Source organism: Lissotriton helveticus, chromosome 11 (genome assembly GCF_964261635.1).
Source record: "Lissotriton helveticus chromosome 11, aLisHel1.1, whole genome shotgun sequence".
NCBI lineage: Eukaryota > Metazoa > Chordata > Amphibia > Caudata > Salamandridae > Lissotriton > Lissotriton helveticus.
This window is the reverse complement of record NC_136072.1, coordinates 10,158,996-10,175,845: the sequence shown is the minus strand read 5'-3', so window position 1 is coordinate 10,175,845 and position 16,850 is coordinate 10,158,996. Positions and strand designations below refer to the sequence as shown.

General features: G+C 40.3%; 1 protein-coding gene across 1 annotated transcript in view; it reads right to left on the bottom strand.

Moving 5' to 3' along the window:
* Nucleotides 1–16,850, bottom strand: part of LOC144792084 (putative cation-transporting ATPase 13A4) — a 439,619-nt gene that overhangs the window by 56,405 nt on the left and 366,364 nt on the right. Inside the window, exons 25-26 of the mRNA XM_078666936.1 lie at nucleotides 15,314–15,423; nucleotides 12,937–13,033 (exon numbers count right to left, since the gene is read on the bottom strand). Coding sequence (XP_078523062.1) covers nucleotides 12,937–13,033; nucleotides 15,314–15,423 — 207 coding nt within the window. The remainder of the gene's footprint in view (nucleotides 1–12,936; nucleotides 13,034–15,313; nucleotides 15,424–16,850) is intronic.

Below are 16,850 nucleotides of genomic sequence, written 5' to 3'. Positions count from 1 at the left end.
AGTTTCGTGCAAATCCATTCAGCCGTAAGATTATTATTATACCGAGAGACAAGATGGCGGCCGCTACGGACTGTTTGGAATGTTTACAGACACCGGAGAGCCAATCAGCTTCGCTTCGCAAAGCTCCATAACGCGAAAAGTACGCGAAGCGGTGCGCTGTTACAGATATATATCTTTTTTTGAACGTTAATTTCTCAAAATCCACTGAAGCACATATATTGAGACCTAGCAAAGGCACATCGGGCTACCAGTCCCTACAATTTTGCCAAGTTTCGTGCAAATCCATTCAGCCGTAAGATTATTATTATAATTTTTTTTTTTTGCCCCGCGGGGCCCTTTTAAAACCTCCACATCAAACCTAGGGGGTCAGCGAGGATCTACTATTCCCCCTTATGGTCATTTACCCCTTCGCTTTGGCCTCCTCTTGTCTCTCGATCCTACCGAGAGACAAGATGGCGGCCACTACGGACTGTTTGCGGCCACTACGGACTGTTTGGAATGTTGACAGACGCCGGAGAACCAATCAGCTTCGCTTCACAAAGCTCCGTTGCGCGAAAAGTACGCGTCCTAGGCCGCTGCCCGGTCCGCGCTTACAGATATATATCTTTTTTTAAACGTTAATTTCTCAAAATCCACTGGAGCACATATATTGAGACCTACAAAAGGCACATCGGGCTACCAGTCCCTACAATTTTGCCAAGTTTCGTGCAAATCCATTCAGCCGTTCGGGCTAAAAGTGAGGCCAACCGCCCTATGGAAATTAACATGGGAAAAACGCGTTTTGGGACCCCCCTTTTTTCTCGGCCCCCCCTTGACGAACCCCCCCCAAATTTTCAAAGGCTGCTCAGAAACAAAATGTGCCATTTTCCTGAAAATTTCAGCCAATTCCGTCCACAAACGGCAAAGTTATTAGACATAGAATTTTCAAAAATCCCATAGAGAAAAAATCCTAACTATATATACCTACTGGCGACCGCCAGTAGGTAATTTATTCAAAATTACAACATATACAGCATACATAAAACATCATACATTTTTAAAAAAAGGTTGCCACAATAGCAAAAATGCAGCACCTTTACTGTTTTAAAAGAGATATAACATATGCATTATAACATAAAAAGAAGACCATGAAAATTATATTTGATTAAACAATATTCTTAAAATCAAAAGCAGGTTTTAATATCTAAACAGTATATTTAATGTTGTCATCAGTCTCTACGCGCGTTTCGGCGAGTAACCGCCTTCTTCAGGAGAATCACTCGATGTTCTAGAATAGAGAACAATACACATTTCAAAAGTATTTAAACAACAATACATTGAGGCTGAAGTGGTTGAATTCAAGTTGAAGAGGTACATATACGGCTCTGAGGTGTGATATATTACAACCAACATGGAAATAAAATTGAAACAGAAGAATAGAGTAAAAACCCGTGATAAGAATAAAAAATGGAAAGGTGATGAGGCGAGATAGCTGAAGCCACTTAATTATTGAGAAGAAAAAAATTCATGTAGATTTTGAGATGAGAAGATAATATCACCATAAGTGAAAGATCCTTATAAAATAATCCACAGGAATCTATTGCTAATCTTACCGTTGCTAGATACTTTGCTGCACTTCACTTGACCAAATATGTAACAGAGATGTGTAGAATAGCTACCAGTGGTATGAGAAAGCAAAGAGAACAATTGTCAGCTATATCTCTCCAAGACATATATAAAGGGAGAAGAGATTAGCTTTAGGATGTTTTAAAAGTGTAATGCTCATAATTTCAAAAGAGAGTTACCTGATAATATGTTATGAGATAACCTTGAAGGATGCACTGGCCATATAAAGATAAAATAGGAAACAAATTCCAGACACTTTTTAGATCTATAAAAGATATAATATCATGATATATAGGTCATATCTAGTCTTGATACAAGCATAGATGACTCTGAGTCAATATATATACCTGGATCATGTTGCCCAGCTTGCGTGGATAGTATAAGGCCACATATGTAGTTATATTTGGGAAAACCCTAGGCAGTCCACATCAAGGGTAGATCTAGAGCAAATTGGCAATCAAATGCTCTATCAGTTATCTTGCGATGTAGCCTCAAAACATCAATCTAAATAAAGGTGAACTTTTTAATACCTCTATTGTTTTGCGTTATATGGCCCTCCTTGGGTTACGGCGTTGCTTTTAACTATAGGTCCACAAGTTGAAAACTACCTATAATATGAAGATAAAAGAAGAGACACGGACCAACATGGGTTTTAAACGTCTCTAGTGCATTGTCATGCGTTTGGAATCAGTTTAACCGTAACACTGAAAAGCTACCTTTCTGTTGATTGCAGAGAAGAAGCAAGGATATATGCGACCTCTGAATTCTTCAATATACGAGTTTGTTGTAAGCTGGAAGCGCGGGATTGATTAACTATGAAAGACATAATACCGTGGGTTACAATTAATGCTCTGTTTACTCGACCCTAATGGAGAAAGTATCTATCGTCTTTCAGATACAACAACGCGTTTCTAATATATGACTAGCGTTACGCCTGTACTTAAATATTGATATGCGTGATAGACATCCACGGTGCTCTCGTTCCGATAGCAAGACCCGACTACGGCAGCCATGCCGGAAATATAGCCGTAAGCAAAAACATGCTGTGTTGTGATGACGACAACTGGATCATGTGATCCGTAATTTGATGAGATGCCGGTAAACGCCGTCAAATGCTAGAATGCTAACTTGCCTCTCTGTGGTCTTTGCTGGCAGCACTATAGAAATAGATGCAGGACTATTCGCAGGCTATCAGAACTGTGACGTTAATACGGCAGTTCAGGAAATCAAATCCAGCAAACTTGTTATGTCTGCCAAATTATACCTTTTAATAGGCATAAATATTACCGAATGATAACGTTTCGATTTATCTGAGAAAAATATTGTGTACAAAATCATTTATACATGAAACTCAAAAATACATAGTTTAATGTGTTCCTGGGAGTAGATATATTTAGTTGATAAGTTATCAACGGATTAATGAATAAGATAAGATGAGTTGAGTCTGTGTGTAATTAAGACACGATATGGGGATAAATTGTGTAAAGATATTCAGATACCATGAGATGGTTAAGAGGTAATCACAGAATGCTCAATAATGTCCTATATTCCTACTCATTTGGTGTTATACTTAATTGCGTTTTCCCAGGGAATTTCATTGTTTAGCCCACGCGTATGTGATGAGAGCCTGAAGATCCAGAAAACTTCTCGTTTTTTCCTGTAGTCCTCTGTGTTGTTGTGGAGATTACTGTCTAAATTTTGCAAAATATACCATCTCAAATCATTGGGTTTATGTTTGAGATCCATACAATGCTTGACCAGAGGAGCATTAGTTTTAGAGGTATGTATGGCCGAACGATGTTTAGTAAAACGGGTACAGAAAGATCTTGTGGTCTCACCTACATATCCTAGGTTACAAGGACAGATCAGTAGGTAGATAAAAAAATTTGACTTGCAGTTAGAGAATTTGCGGGGGTAGATGTTAAAACCTTGATAATTGAAGCTCTTTCCTGTAATGGCCATATTGCTTGCTTTACAGGTATTGCATTTATATGTACCTGTAATAGGAGTAGTACCATCCATAGTTTTTTGCAGAAAGGGGGTACCTTCAGTAAACCTTGAGCGAGTAATATGGTCCTTAATGTTCTTATTTCTCCGATGTGCGAAGATCAGTTTAGGAATTTTGTCCTTGTGTTCTAGATTACTGTTTAGAATGTGCCAATTTGAATTGACAATCTGACAAATCTGATTGTTCATAGTTGAGTTTTTAGTGATACATATTAAACGGTTAGAGTTCTCTTTGATCTTAGGTTGTAAAAGGGAGTCGCGGTCATAAAAATGAGCCTGTTTTAGTGACATGCGTACCAGTCTATGGGGATAGCCACATGAGAGAAATTTGTTTTTTAAAATACCAGATTGCCTGTCAAAGTCTTGTATGTTGGAACAATTGCGACGTAGTCTAAGAAATTGACTAAGGGGATACCTTCTTTTTGTGCTCTAGGATGGTAACTGTCAAAATGCAGTAGTGTATTGCGTGCTGTGGGTTTAATAAATAAATCTACTTTTAATGTGCCATCATTGTGTTTAATCACAATGTCCAAGAATTCAACTTGATCCCGGCTGGTGTGTGATGTAGAGCGAACGTTAGTATCACAGGCATTGAGCCACATTAAAAATTCCTGCAGCATTTGGTCAGTGTCTGTCCAGATGAAGAAAATATCATCTATATAGCATGAACACATATAGATGGACTCAAAGAATGGAGCTACTTGATTATATATATGGGTGTGTTCAAATTTAACAACAAAGGGAGAGGTAGGGAGAGTCAGAACCACTCTTAGTCCCCGGTTCAGGTAGTCAAACAAAAAAAGAGAGGTCTGTGGTATAATGGTGACCACAAAATGGAGCAAAAAAGAAGAAAAGGAGATAACTGGCCTGACTTAGGTCAGTTAGGAAAGCCCTCACTCACTGACCTAGTCGGTGACATGCTTCATCATAGGGCCCCACTGAAGAGGCCGAGTGCCTCGCCAGTGTGCTTCAACGCCAGGTTTACTGCGGAGCGGGTTTTTGTGTGTAGACGTGCAATGAAAATGAGTTAAAAGTGTCTTAAGTGTATCAAAAATTATTTCTTTGTAGATCACTTGGACACAGTTTAAAATTATGTGTTTAGGAATTGATCCAAGAGTTAGGCGTTTGGTTAATTCCAAACAGTCAAAACGTCAGTCAACATGTTTCTGCCTATGAAACGGTGTAAGTTTACCAGGCATTCATCAGGACTATGAAATGTGCTAAACCCTGGCGGTATGAGCACACTAAGGCTCACCCTAACCTAGGGACATGAAAGTGAAAAATAAATTTTAAAAGTGAAAAAAGTGCATGAAGGGAGGAGCGATTGCTCACTCCCAAATACTCCTGGTTTAGGAGGCTTACCGATTTCAGGTTTCTGCACCTGTAAAAGGAAAAGATACAAACATACATATAAGACAAAACGAACATGTAATAGTTGGTCTCGCTCTCACACGTATATCAATAGTGCTCCAATAATGCGGGAGAACAGTGGGTGGCGTATATTCCGTATTGTTATCACCAGCCTCTGTACCTGTGGGAAACTAACAGTAGTGCTAGGGGGTGCAGTAGTGTGTTCAAATTTAGCCATAAAGTTGTTAACTACAGAGGGAGCTACCGAGGCCCCCATACTCACGCCCTAAATTTGTTTATACAGGCTATTTGCAAATTGGAAGGTATTTTCAGTGAGTATTATTTGTATGCATTCAAGTAAAAAGGACTTAGGACAAGGGCCTTGATATTCATCTATGAACCTGCGGGATATTGCTATATAGCGCTTCTATATCAAGTGTGACAAGAATGTTATTAGGCTGGTTAAATGGAATTCCTTCTACTTTATTAATGATGGAAGTAGTATCCATGATGTAGGATGGTATTTTGGATATATGTGGTCTCAATAGGGCATCTGAATATTTCGAGAGCGGCTCAGTCATTGATCCAATCGTCGAAACTATTGGGCGATACGGTGGATCAAGTATATCCTTGTGAATCTTCGGATTTCCATAGATACAGGGCATGATGAAGGAAGATTGATTTAAATAATCAAACTCTTTGTCACAAATGTCATTATTCTCCAGTGCCAATTTTGTTAATGCTAAAATGCGCTTTTTGACTACTGAGGAAGGGTCCTTTTGTTGCAAAATATAAAAATTATTGTAATTTAGCATAGACTTCATTTTATTTTCATATGTCTGGGTATCAATGAGTGCAATGCCTCCTCCTTTATCACAGGCCTTGACTGAAAGGGTATTGCCTTTAGATAATGTTTGAAGAGAATAATGTTCCTCTTTGGTAAGATTATATACCGGTTTGGGTACAAATTTGGAGGCTTTTCTAAGACAATTAAGTATTGTGTGTTCAAAGACCTGGACCTCAGGGCCAAGCATGTCAAGGTTCGGTGTGAACGTAGAAGGGTTGGACATACCTGAAAGATTTATGGGCCTGTCGTTAATTTGCTCTTTGTCCATAAAAAACTTTTTAAATCTAATTTTGCGGAAAAACGTGATAATATCTTGGTACAGTTCAAAAACATTGGTAGTCGAGTGGGGCACAAATGAGAGTCCTTTAGAAAGGAGACTAATACTAGCCTCATCTAAGTTTTTGGTGGAAAGATTAAAGATAGGGATTAAGTGCCTCTCCTCCAATATTTACCAAAAATTGGGGTTGTGTCCTATACTGTGGCCGGGTAGGACAACATATAATGCTATAGAATAAGAAGGACCAGGTCACTGTTTTGTTCTGCTTATACTTTATTTTGCGCAGAATCACACCCTAAGGTTGATTAATCCTTGGATGTTTTGGCTTTATTTTTCAAATAGTTACAAATTTCAACACATTTTTTTGAGGAAATTTTGAAACAAAGTCTGAGGTTTGTTCGTTGCCGTGCACAGAACATATATTTACATATACTATAACCTTATTCACAATAACATAAAGAAAAATTATAAATAAGTTCTTTTTTTCACAATTTATACAAACAATAACAAACAAGTGTTTCTAACTTCAAAGTTGTACCCTACTGAATGATTCTACCAGGTTTGAAAAGAAAAACTTTTTTATATTTGTTATAAACCTGGTCACACAAAGGCTTTGAACTTAATATACGTTCTTTTATGCCATTACACTCATGGAGGTGTTTAACCAAGCCTTATGTGGAACAAAGCATTCGTTTAATTAGGAATGTCTCAAAGCCGACGCGTTTCCAAGTCCGTAATTCATTTATCGGACTTTTCTTCAGGGCTTATTAGTTGGGTACCTGTATTGAAGCAAGGGGAGGACATACTTTAATGTGGGACCTTCACATATCATGTCACTTTCAAGAAGGTTGTTTGACATTTGTTTATTACCTTCTTGCACTGTATGACCGAGTCTGCTGTGCTTGTCTAAGACTCTTGACTGGCGTTAATATTTTAATCTGCAAAGTAAAACACAAGGGATGTATCTTTTTTGCATTGGGGACACTGTGTTGCTGCTTCTGTTTAATTGCCCGGAATATTCGGAATAACTTAAATTTTTAATGACTCTTGTTTCTGCCACCGCATGTCCTTTAAGCTGAATTGGGTGCAGGTTCTAATGTTGGGAAGCTCATCGGGTGCTGTAATGTTACAACAGCGCCGTTTTAGTTAAAGAGCTCAAAATGTTAAACGTGTGCATCTTTTTATATATTCAACCCCTTTACTTACTGCTGGCTTTTGGTTTGTTTAGCGGGACGCCATCGTTTAGGAGCGGGCGCGGCCTCTATTGTTTAGTTGTTCTTTCCCCCACGATCACCGAGTACTGCAACGTTTAAACAGAGTGATTTCAGATAGGCGCTCTAAAAGATTTCATCAAACCGTTATTCATGGTTTATTTTTACTTTTACTTACTTCGGGCTTTTGTGGGTTATCAGGACTTCATCATATCGAGGGAGTCACCGCCTCTTTTGTTTGGTTAAATGTTGCTTCCCGCGGGCGCTGCGGAATGTAAAGGGTAATGCAAGTTTTTAGAAAGGTTGTTTATCACGCGCTGCTCACGTTATTCACTAATGGTTGCCTGGTTGACCTGCGGTATTTCGGTATCGCTGTTAACGTCTAGTCAGGTATCCATTCAAGGGAGTGTTTGTTGGTGGTCACATGACCGAGTTTATATTGGGACATGTGTGCTGGTAGTTATGGGACTTGTAGTCCAAGGATTTATTCCAAAAACGCAAGTTATTTACAGTTCACTTTTCGAATTATTGGGGGCATTGTTAACAGTGGTCATGTTACATCGGACCCTTATATATGATTTTAGCACTCTCCATATTCGTTCAAGCCTGCACTCACGCAGTCGTACTTTGCAATCAAATACGCTTCTCGTCTTAACAGTAATCTCTCCACATTGCCTCCACGTGGGGGAGCCTTTACCCCTGACAAGACGGACCATTTTAGATCTTTTTCAGTGTGCTCAAGATCAATAAAATGCTGGACCATGGGTGCGGTCAGCACTATTTGCTTGATTCTTGACCGGTGTTGGGACAGTCTTTGACTAACTTGCTGGTTAGTTTTCCCAATGTAAAGTTTGTCACAAGGACAAACTATTACATAAACAGCATTCTTGCTTTTACAATTTGTGAACTCATCATGGGTCCACTTGATGGTATTGTGCTCGAAAGTTGTGCCTTCGATAGTACTGGCGCACGATATGCAATTACCACATTTGTGGTGGCCTTTCACCGGATCTAAGTTCCATATGGTGCGTAAGTCACTTTTGGCTTTGGAGGTACCCAAGTCTGCTCGAATTATTTGTTGGCCTATGTTCTTGTTCTTTTTCAAGGCGAACATAGGTTTGGCAAAAGGAATTTCGAGATTAGATAACAGATGCCAGTTTTTTAAGACCACAGATTTAAACTTATTTGTGAGTGGTCCATAAGTAGAGACGCACACTAGTTGTTCCAATGGTTTCTTGTCTTTCTTGGTTAACAACTCTTCTCTGGGTGTGAACCACGCGCGCTTGGTGGCGTGTTTTAACATTTTCTTAGGGTACCCTCTTTCTTTCAGTTGTTCGCTAATATAAAAAAAAATGAAACCATCAAAGGTGTGAAATTCGGGGATAAGTGTGTCAAACTGGCCGCCTATGCGGACGATATCCTGATTGTAACAGAATCACCAGACACCTCCATCCCTGCACTAATGACTACCATTGACACTTACTCCACCCACTCAGGGTACAAACTCAATCGGGATAAGTCAGAGGTCAAGCCACTCAATATTTTAACGCCCAAAGAAGTGCTGGGAAACTCAGGGCTCTGCTGGCAACCAGAGTTTGTGAAATACCTAGGTATTGAATTCGGTGACTCCCTTATGGAGACCCTCCAACGGAATGAAAAGATAACTTTAAACAAAATCAAGACCCAACTGGAGGGTTGGTCTCCTCGCTTTATTACTTGGTGGGGCAGAGTGGAGACCATCAAGATGATGATATCACCTCTAGTTAATTACCTGATATCTATGCTCCCTCTAACCCTTACGCCAGACTTCTACCACAAATTAGACATGGCTATCTCAAATTTCCTTTGGAAGGGGAAAAGAGCTAGAATCAGCATAAAAAAACTCCGCTTAGACAAAACCGCAGGTGGGGTCAATTTGCCAGATTTTAAAAGGTATCAAGCCGCCTTTCTAGCCAAGCAGGGAGCCCACTGGCTCGCACCTTCACCTGACTATACTCCAGCGTGGCTAGAAATCGAGAAAGGAATTCTAGATGGTGTTGCCCCTAGCGCGGCTCTCTCATCTAATCTAAACAAACTTGCCCACTCTAAATCAATATTTCAGAACACCAAATCTGCTCTTCTGAAGTTTGACAGAATCCTATAAAACAGCATTCGTGGCTCACAATGGGAATCCTTATGGGACAACCGTAACATTTTGTACAAGGGTAAACCTCTGCACAATACGTCATGGATCAAAAAAGGCATACTGTTCCATTATCAACTATTTACGGGGTCATACTCTATTCCATTCAGCGACTTGCAAATCAAATACGATCTTGAACCAATTGAATTTTATAACTTCCTAAACGTAAAAACAGCACTGTCCAAAGCCAAACTCTCCCTGACAACACCCTCCCTCCCATCATACCTTGCCAGAGTAAACAGACTAGGACACCAGGTTTCCTTCCTCTATAGACTCAGTCGTCCCCAACAATCTAACCTCACTGCCCCAATCACACAATTCTGGAATAACCTTGCGTCCAGGCCAATCACAGAAGTAGATTGGACCAATACATGGGTATCTTGCACGAGACACAAAATCAGCCCTACACTTTCTCAGACAAAATACTGGCTCCTTCATAAGGCCTTATGGACCCCGGCGCGATTATTTGCACACAACATCACCCCAGACGCCTTTTTCTGGAACTGCAAACGTGCGGAAGGTGACTTATCACACATTATCCTAGAATGCGACTGTGTAGCACATTTTTGGGAGAGGATATTCGAGTTTATATCAAAACTATTCCACATTACACCAGCTAAAGAGCTCCCTTACTTAGTTTTCGGATTCACCCAGGACCCTTCCCTTGACGCAGACGATAAGGCATTACTTGATCTCCTTCTCACAGCGGCGGTCAAGACAGTCCTTAGTAACTGGAAAGATACCAACAAAGCCAACTTCGCAGGGTGGCTGAATTGGATAATCAGCTTACGTGGTGCAGATAATATTGCACTTCAACAGACACCGTGGCGCCCTCCCACGAGAAAACTGTGGTCGACTCTTGACAACTACTTCACGACACATAAGCCACCTTAAAATGGTCCCACACCGTTCACGACCCATCCACATGTGTTTGCAGTCTCCCATCATTGTATTATTTATCATGGTACATTTTTTCTTTCTGAATGAGTAAAATACTATTGGAATACAATGTCTGTTACTAAAATGTTGTTCAGTATAAGATACATGTTCTGCTGTTTTCGGCAAGATATCGGCTATTGTACTTTTGAATTGACATTTACTAGTGATGTAAAGTAGCGTACAGTACTTTTAAACCATGAATTTCTGACCCTAATTATGCTACTGGATCTACTCATTGCATGTTGATGCTGAAACAACCAATACAAACTTATTGAACAAAAAAAAAAAAAGAAACAAACAAGGAGTACCACCCACATGGAATCGCAGATTCCTAATGGGGTGTGTGGTTATACAAAAGTGAGAGAGTTCTCCTTTTGTTAAGAAACCCCTCACTCACCACCTAGTGGTGACATGCTTCATCATCGGGGTCCACCCTAATGACCTAGTGTCATCAGGGTGTGCTACAACACCTGTTTACAGTGGAGCAGGTTGTGAGTGATGGTGCGTGAAAAAAAAATTAAAGAAAAATAATTATAAGTGTGTTAAAAATTGTCCTGGTTTAACTTGGGAAAAATAAGATTTTTATTTGCAAGCAACTGGACAATATTAAAATCAATGGCGAGATAGAGTGAGGGTAATTATGAGCCCATGTATCTCTATGTGTATCTGGTCTACATGTTTCAACCATGAAGGTATAAACTAACCAGGTTTTCTTCAGGACCAACAAACCCTGAGAGTGGATGGTCTGCGTCCCCTAAAAGACGCACCCGGCCCTAGTCTCTGGGACCACAAAAGGGCAAAAGTGTGCCTGTGGTGTGGGCTTGAACCACAATGGGTAAGCCTTAAAAAGATCAAAATACTCTCAATGGGGTATTAAGACACCTCATAGGGCGGGGAAAGGTTATCCTCACTACAAGAACGTATTAGTTTTGGTGCGAGGTCTGTGGCCGATTACCTATTTCCGTCCGCCGCCCTGCTACCTCTACCCCTTAGATGTGCTACGTTTCCTCCTGTTTGCTATTGCCTCACTCCACAAAGCCCTTTTAAAGAAAAGCCACCCAGATGAGGGGTGGGTAATTTATCCTAGATTGAATGGGACGGAATTATCTATAGATCTCCTTTTGACATGAGATGACCAATGGATCGTCTATGTCTCGGCTGCAATTGTCAACTAAAATCAAGCACTGGAATGTGTGGTGTCAGGCTCATGCAGACGCTTTCTGCTTGCGCACTCTCTCTGCCGGAATCTCCAAGCAGGTACTGAACAGACTTCAGACCATTTAGAACGCCACCGCTAGACTCATGATTGGACTTCTCTGCTACACCACCATCTCACCTCAGGGGGCTTCACTGGCTCCTAATCACAAACACAGCCAGATCAAGCTCTTCATGCACATCAACAAAGCCCCACACCACATTAGACCCACATACCTCAACAACAGCATACACTTTAACAATTCACCCAGACACCTTAGCTCTACCTCACTCTTGAGTGCACACACTCACTTCATTCACAAAAGCCGGACAGAATGTCACTTGTCCTCATACTGCACACACAAAACATGAAACAACCTTCCACAACATATCAGAACCCCCTCCTCGCTACTTGAGTTTCACAAGAAGCTGAAGACTTGGTTCTTGGAATAATTTGGCCTTGACCACACTCTTACAATCCTGCTCAGCACCAGCACACCCTCTACTTCTAGAGCACTGTACAAATCAACATAACACACGCAACATTCAATTTAGTGGTCATATTAGGATCCAGTGTGGAATTTGGGTTACTGTTTATTATGTTGAGCATTGATTTCAAGGTTTTTACCTTCAAACCTTTCTACTGGATCATGTGTCTTTTCTAGGTAGCACAATTTTGCTAGGAATAAAAGATCCCTCCAATTTTTCCTCTCCAAAATAATCTTTGCAAACTTTGGGGCCTTTTTATCCAAACATCTTTCAATTCTTTGTTCTGTTGAGCTCTTCCCATTCTTCTTTTACACTTGTAGAAGAGAAATTGCCCTAGCTTGCTATCAAGCCCCAATATGGGTAGTTGCTGGTTCAAGTTCCTTATTGATGATCTGCTAAGTATAAACCTTTTTTTAAATTTTTGTCCACCAAATATTAATATTCAATGTGGATTTCTTTAATCCACAATATGTGTCTTGCAATAGTTCTGTGTTGGCATTAGTGTTTAACAAGTCTCCTCTTGCAATCACAAGGCTACCCCGAGAAGTGAATTATTGCAAATGCTAATTTATTTATTAATAATGTTTAGCTATGTGTAAAGAAGGGCACATAAAAGAACAAAATGAGGCATATGTGTTCCTATATATATTGTGAAAGTACAAACAACTATATAAAAATGTAAAGAGATAATTTAATTAATCATTGACTATCAAACAGTGTTAGAAATCCAGGTTGACTTAAAAAACATTATTTAAAGGTGTCACAATGAGTAAATTAATATGTGGATACTGATTAATGTGTTCAACTACTAGTTAGTTAATATTTTTATCCTTACCCAATAAAGCAAAAGTGCACAGTTGCAGGCCATTAGGTTGGTAGTGATGATGTATTTGATGACACAGAAGGAAGAATCTAGAGCACAACGCCCTTCTCTGTAAGTGAAAAGCAAGACGCTTGGTCAACATGTTAGGACACATTTTGATAATTTAATTGAAACATTTTTCATTGTTTTTTAACAAAGGGATAATTCTTTTTTAAATAACCATCAATGGGACTACAAAGGACATATTATCAATGTATGCATGTCCACCATCTATATAATTACTGCCCATATCCAGAAGAATAACGCTTCTGTGATAATAAAAAAGCATAATGGGTTGTTCTAAGGCTCTTCAGTACTGATTTAGATGTGTTCATTTATAGATCAACTTATGGAGGTGAATGAATGTGAGAAGAATTATCGGGTGGTTATCTTGAAGGAAACATTAGCCTGTTGCATTTGACCATGTGCCCTTGTGCTCTGTAAAGGGAGACACCCCCCACTTACTATTTAGAAGAGAAGATGTGCCATAAAATGTGTAAACGTGATTTGTAACTTAGTTTCTAACTTATCCCATACCCATTGATTCCAGAATTCCAGCGACATGTAACATTTGGGGAGTTTATCTGTGTTTCAATGGGCCATTATCACCAATTTGGTGTTCATTAAAAGCTTTTAGCATAAAACCCTATTTGCCCATTTCACTGGGTATTTGTGGATGCTTGCTACCTTCAGTAGAATGTAGTACATGTCATTTATGATTGAGAAACATAATATTTCTTTAATTAAGGACTCAGCAATCTCTTAGATTGTAAGTCATTACAAAGTGTATGAAACATCAACCTTTTTAATCAACATCCGCATGCAAAAATAATTTCTTATACCTGATAAATCGTTGTTTATTCTAAATGGCAATTAGAACCAACTCAAAAGTACTTCTCTATATTGTACACAAATTAATGAAACATGGATGTTGGCGCACAGCTTGCCACGTGAATCTGAATGTATCTATTTGTTGAGGTCCTTTACCCACAGTACCTCAAGGGGAAGTGATAAATCTAACCTAGGAAATCTTTGAAGAGACATTTGAATGTATACATTGTATGTGTTGGATCTATTAGCGAGGGAGAGGATCAGCTGGGTGTCGTTGGCGTATGAGATGATGTTGAGGTCATGTGATCGGACGATGTTGGCGAGCGGTGCCATGAAGACGTTAAAAAGGGTCGGGCAGAGGGATTATCCTTGGGGTACACCGCTTGTGATCTTGGTGGCTTCGGATCAGAATGAAGGGAAGCGGACTCTCTGGGTTCTGCTGGTGAGGAAGGAGGTGATCCAATCCAGGGCTTTGTCACCTATCCCTGCATCATGGAGGCGTGTGCGTAGGGTGTGCTGGCAGACAGTGTTGAAGGCTGCCGAGAGGTCCAGGAGGATGAGGGTAGCGGCCATACAACCCCTGCCCTCACCACATCTTCAACAAAGCGAGCTCCATTATCGCACCCCAACTACGGAAGATCGTCATTAGCTTCTTCGAGACCGCCACCTTCCAGGAGAGCTGAAAACACGCTGATATAAACGCCCCACTCAAGAAACCCAAGGTGGACCCAAAGGACCTCAAGAACTTCCGGCCCATCTCCGTGCTCCCGTTCCTGGTGAAGGTCATCGAGAAGATTGTCAACAGGCAACTGACCTGTTTCCTCAAGTAGAACAACACCCTGGACTTGTCCCAATCTGGATTCTACAACAACAACAGCACCGAAACCACCCTCATCGCCACCACCGACAACTGGGATGCAGTCGGCATTGGGTGTTTGACCTACTTTATGAGAAATCATGATTGCTGTTGTGTTTAATAAGAAGAGCCCTAAATGTAGAAACAGCATGGAGCACTTCTTGATTATACACTGATTCTGATACAAAGTCAACCCAAGACTAGAAGACAAGAAAATAAATAGATTGAGAAAGATTAAAACATGGATTTAAATGTTTCAGCAATATTCCAGCTATCAGCAGACATTTGACCCATACTTTAGCAGTAAATCAATGCTCATCCATTTACAGTGTAATAGTTTACATGTACAACAGAATCTAGTGTTACACATGAAAGGGATGCCGTTTTGCACACTCTTTCACTGACAGTGCAATACACCCTCATATTAAAGGTGAACTATATATAGGATAAAGTACCTCCAATACATTCTAAGGATATTGTAAGTCATCGAGAAGTTCCATTATCATATAGACAAACAAGGCCTAAGGCTGTGTTGCTTTGTAAGGTCATTGATCTCTTCGGTTACTTGTAATATCAGCCTATGCAGCAGGGGTCCTTCATCTCATAAAGAATTTGATCACATTATAGGGAAGACTTTAATTGATAACGGATTGACAAACTTACTTGATTAACTTTGGGACACACTGAATGTTGGGAGTTTTGGAAGTGAAAGGGGAGGCCACTGACGCCTCCTGCTCTGACAGAGAGATCCCAGCGTGGGCCATTTTCAGAGCCTGGAAGAAAACCACATATGCATTTGAGGAACTTAGCAAAAGGCTCCAAAAAGCAACTCATAAAGAAAGGTACACCTCATCTGCACCATTATCAAATCATTGTTGGACCACTCTCGAAGTTGTTAACATCCTGAGGACTTATGCATCCTATTGCATAGGCTTTTGCATGTAAGTGTCTTCTATGGGATTCAGCATTGTGCTGCGGGGCATTCAGCCAGTGGCAGGGTTGGTAAACCCTGACCAGGCTATGGTTTAACATTGTTTAACTTGAACCAACTATGCGTAATTGCTTTCTCCAGAACCCCCTACTGTTTCCTTCAGCTTTGATATCTCTTATTCCCAAAGCTTAGGGTTTTGGAATTCTCTTTTGTGAAGACATCACTAGGATTGCTCAGAATGAAAGCAGAGATCACAGCATATATTGTACATGTTCACCAATGAGAGCAGATTGCTCCATTCAATCCCAAGGGGTTTGAGGGAGATCCCAGCCTTGAGCCTCCCATTTGCACTTACTATGGGCATAAATAATGCCTTGTTTCTGTTGCCACTTGCAATCCGTAGGGGCGGGTAAGAATGCCCAGTAATGTCGGCACAGCGCTGTGCCACAGATGCAGGAAGCTGGAAGGAACCACAGGTGCTTTGGGACTTCCTTGGTAGGCCAGCATGGAGAAAAATGTTGTTGTACCCACAGTGAAACAGGGGAAACTATTATAATAAAATAAAAAGGACAAAAAATAATCTGTTCTTCATGTAGCGTCCACTTCAAAGCGCTGCTGCAGGTCTCTGATCAGCTACGGAATGAAGAACCCTGTAAGCCACAGAGAAAGGATACAGACACTACAAAGTGATTGCTAAATGTTTGAGGGGCTGCCAGGTGTTTGGAAGTCCCCCAGGAGCCCCATTAAAGTGTTTTCAAAATAGAACTAACCCCTCCTATGGGGTTAAATGCGTGACCCCCATGAGAGTTTTCACATGCTTTTAAGCACTCCTACAGCTTGGGATTTTGCTCAGAGGTTCTGGTGTGCAGAAATTTCGATTAGTGGATTCTAATGCTGTTCTGGCAGCAAGTTAAAAGTGGAAGAAAAACTAATATTTTTGCTGAGATTGTAATGAATACCAAAACTGACAATGATGTATTCAATGCTTTAATAAAAATTAGAAATATTTTGTTTTGATTATTATCAGATTGGTAGTCATCATGAGGTGGTATTGCACATAGCCATTTTAATGGTTTTTTAACAATCTGTTATGATATGGTCTGCTTTTATGAATGTGGTGACTCCCAGACAAAGCCAGTAGGGCCATATTTCAATAAAGACACTCCTTATATTGTATCTAGAATAAGTGGAGGTTTCATAGTCTTAGCGTTCAGGTCGCTAGGGGTGTGGACTGTTAGGAGAATGTCACTGTAGCATGTGCATACTAAA